The 1221-nt window shown below is 47.0% G+C and overlaps 1 protein-coding gene across 1 annotated transcript; it reads right to left on the minus strand.

The window, feature by feature from the left end:
* Nucleotides 1–130: 130 nt before the first annotated feature.
* Nucleotides 131–604, minus strand: Tsp_13834 (conserved hypothetical protein). The gene has a single exon (XM_003370973.1). The coding sequence runs from the start codon at nt 602–604 to the stop codon at nt 131–133; it is 474 nt and encodes a 157-aa protein (XP_003371021.1).
* Nucleotides 605–1221: the final 617 nt, after the last annotated feature.

A 1221-nucleotide genomic window follows, 5' to 3' on the forward strand; every position in this document is an offset into this window, starting at 1 on the left:
GTCCGATACCCGATAGAATTCGGTCGTGTAGTAGTTGCACCACAGCCGGGTAGTTTTCGGCTGCTGTTGTTCACGCCACTGATCGCGTGTAATGCTGCACCAGTCAAGCAGGATCGAAGATGCACGAAATTTAGTGACGTTCTTCGAGATCTTCTCTTCGATGCACTGCTGCGTTGAACTGATCCCAAAAGGCCTTGAATTGGAGGATATCTCCGTCGAATGTTGGTAATTTTGGGATTGGCCTGGTCGAGTTAGTCTTGGGATCGTTGTTTTTGGTGGCTGGTGGTTGGGTAATTTCGGTCGACGATGGTGTTTCAGCGGTCGCCAGCAGTTCGTCGGCTTGACGTTGGGTGGTTCTGAGCTTGTCGATCAGTTCGTCGAATTCTATTATTGCTGCATTTCTTTCTTCCTCCGGGAAGCTATCTAAGTAACGTTGCCGTGATTCAAAAAATAGTTGTGTTGCACGTCCCAACGTTTTGGTTGCTTCGCGCATGGCTTCTACATCCGTGCGTCCAGCGCAAAGTCTTTGCAGTCGATCTATCCAGTACTGCAGTGCCGATCCTTCGGCATCATATGCTCTGGTTCGGCTCCTTGGGCTGGCCATGTTTCCTGTCCGGTTATTCGTGGGAGATGTTCGATTGTTGATGGTATCACGAGTTGGATCCATAGGTCGCTGGTTCGAATCCGGCTCGGAGGACCAGAAAATGTTGGAAAATCTTTAGTTCGAACTTGAGGACCTTTTTGGTAGTGGACTGTATGTATTAATTATAGAATATCAATGACAACGGGTTTGACTAAGAATCGGTTTATTCAGAATAAAAACAGTGAGTAATACAATGTGATAGCAAGAGAAATGTTTCAGGCGGTGTTCGAGACGGTGTGTACCGTGTGATTTTGTTAATGTTGGTGTTAATGTTCCCTCCTCCCTCCGCACTTGTATTTATATCTTTTTCTTGACCTCACTCCGCGTCTGGTGACCTAGATTGTCGAAAAGTAATTAGAAGATCGGCTTGGTTGCGCAATCCCTTAGACTGTGCAGCTTAGCCGGGGTCTGAACAGGCGTGCTGTCAGCCACATTTCACTTTGACGCTTTTTCAGCAACTGGCCACCGGAGTTGTGGCAGATATATGACAGGACGCTGACCTTTTCACCGCTTAATTGTTCTTCCATTGTTTTTCTATTGAGAAAAACAAGGTGTGCAACTGGCGTTGTGCAACCGTT

This window comes from Trichinella spiralis, assembly GCF_000181795.1.
Source record: "Trichinella spiralis strain ISS 195 chromosome Unknown Scfld224, whole genome shotgun sequence".
Classification (NCBI taxonomy): Eukaryota; Metazoa; Nematoda; class Enoplea; order Trichinellida; family Trichinellidae; genus Trichinella; species Trichinella spiralis.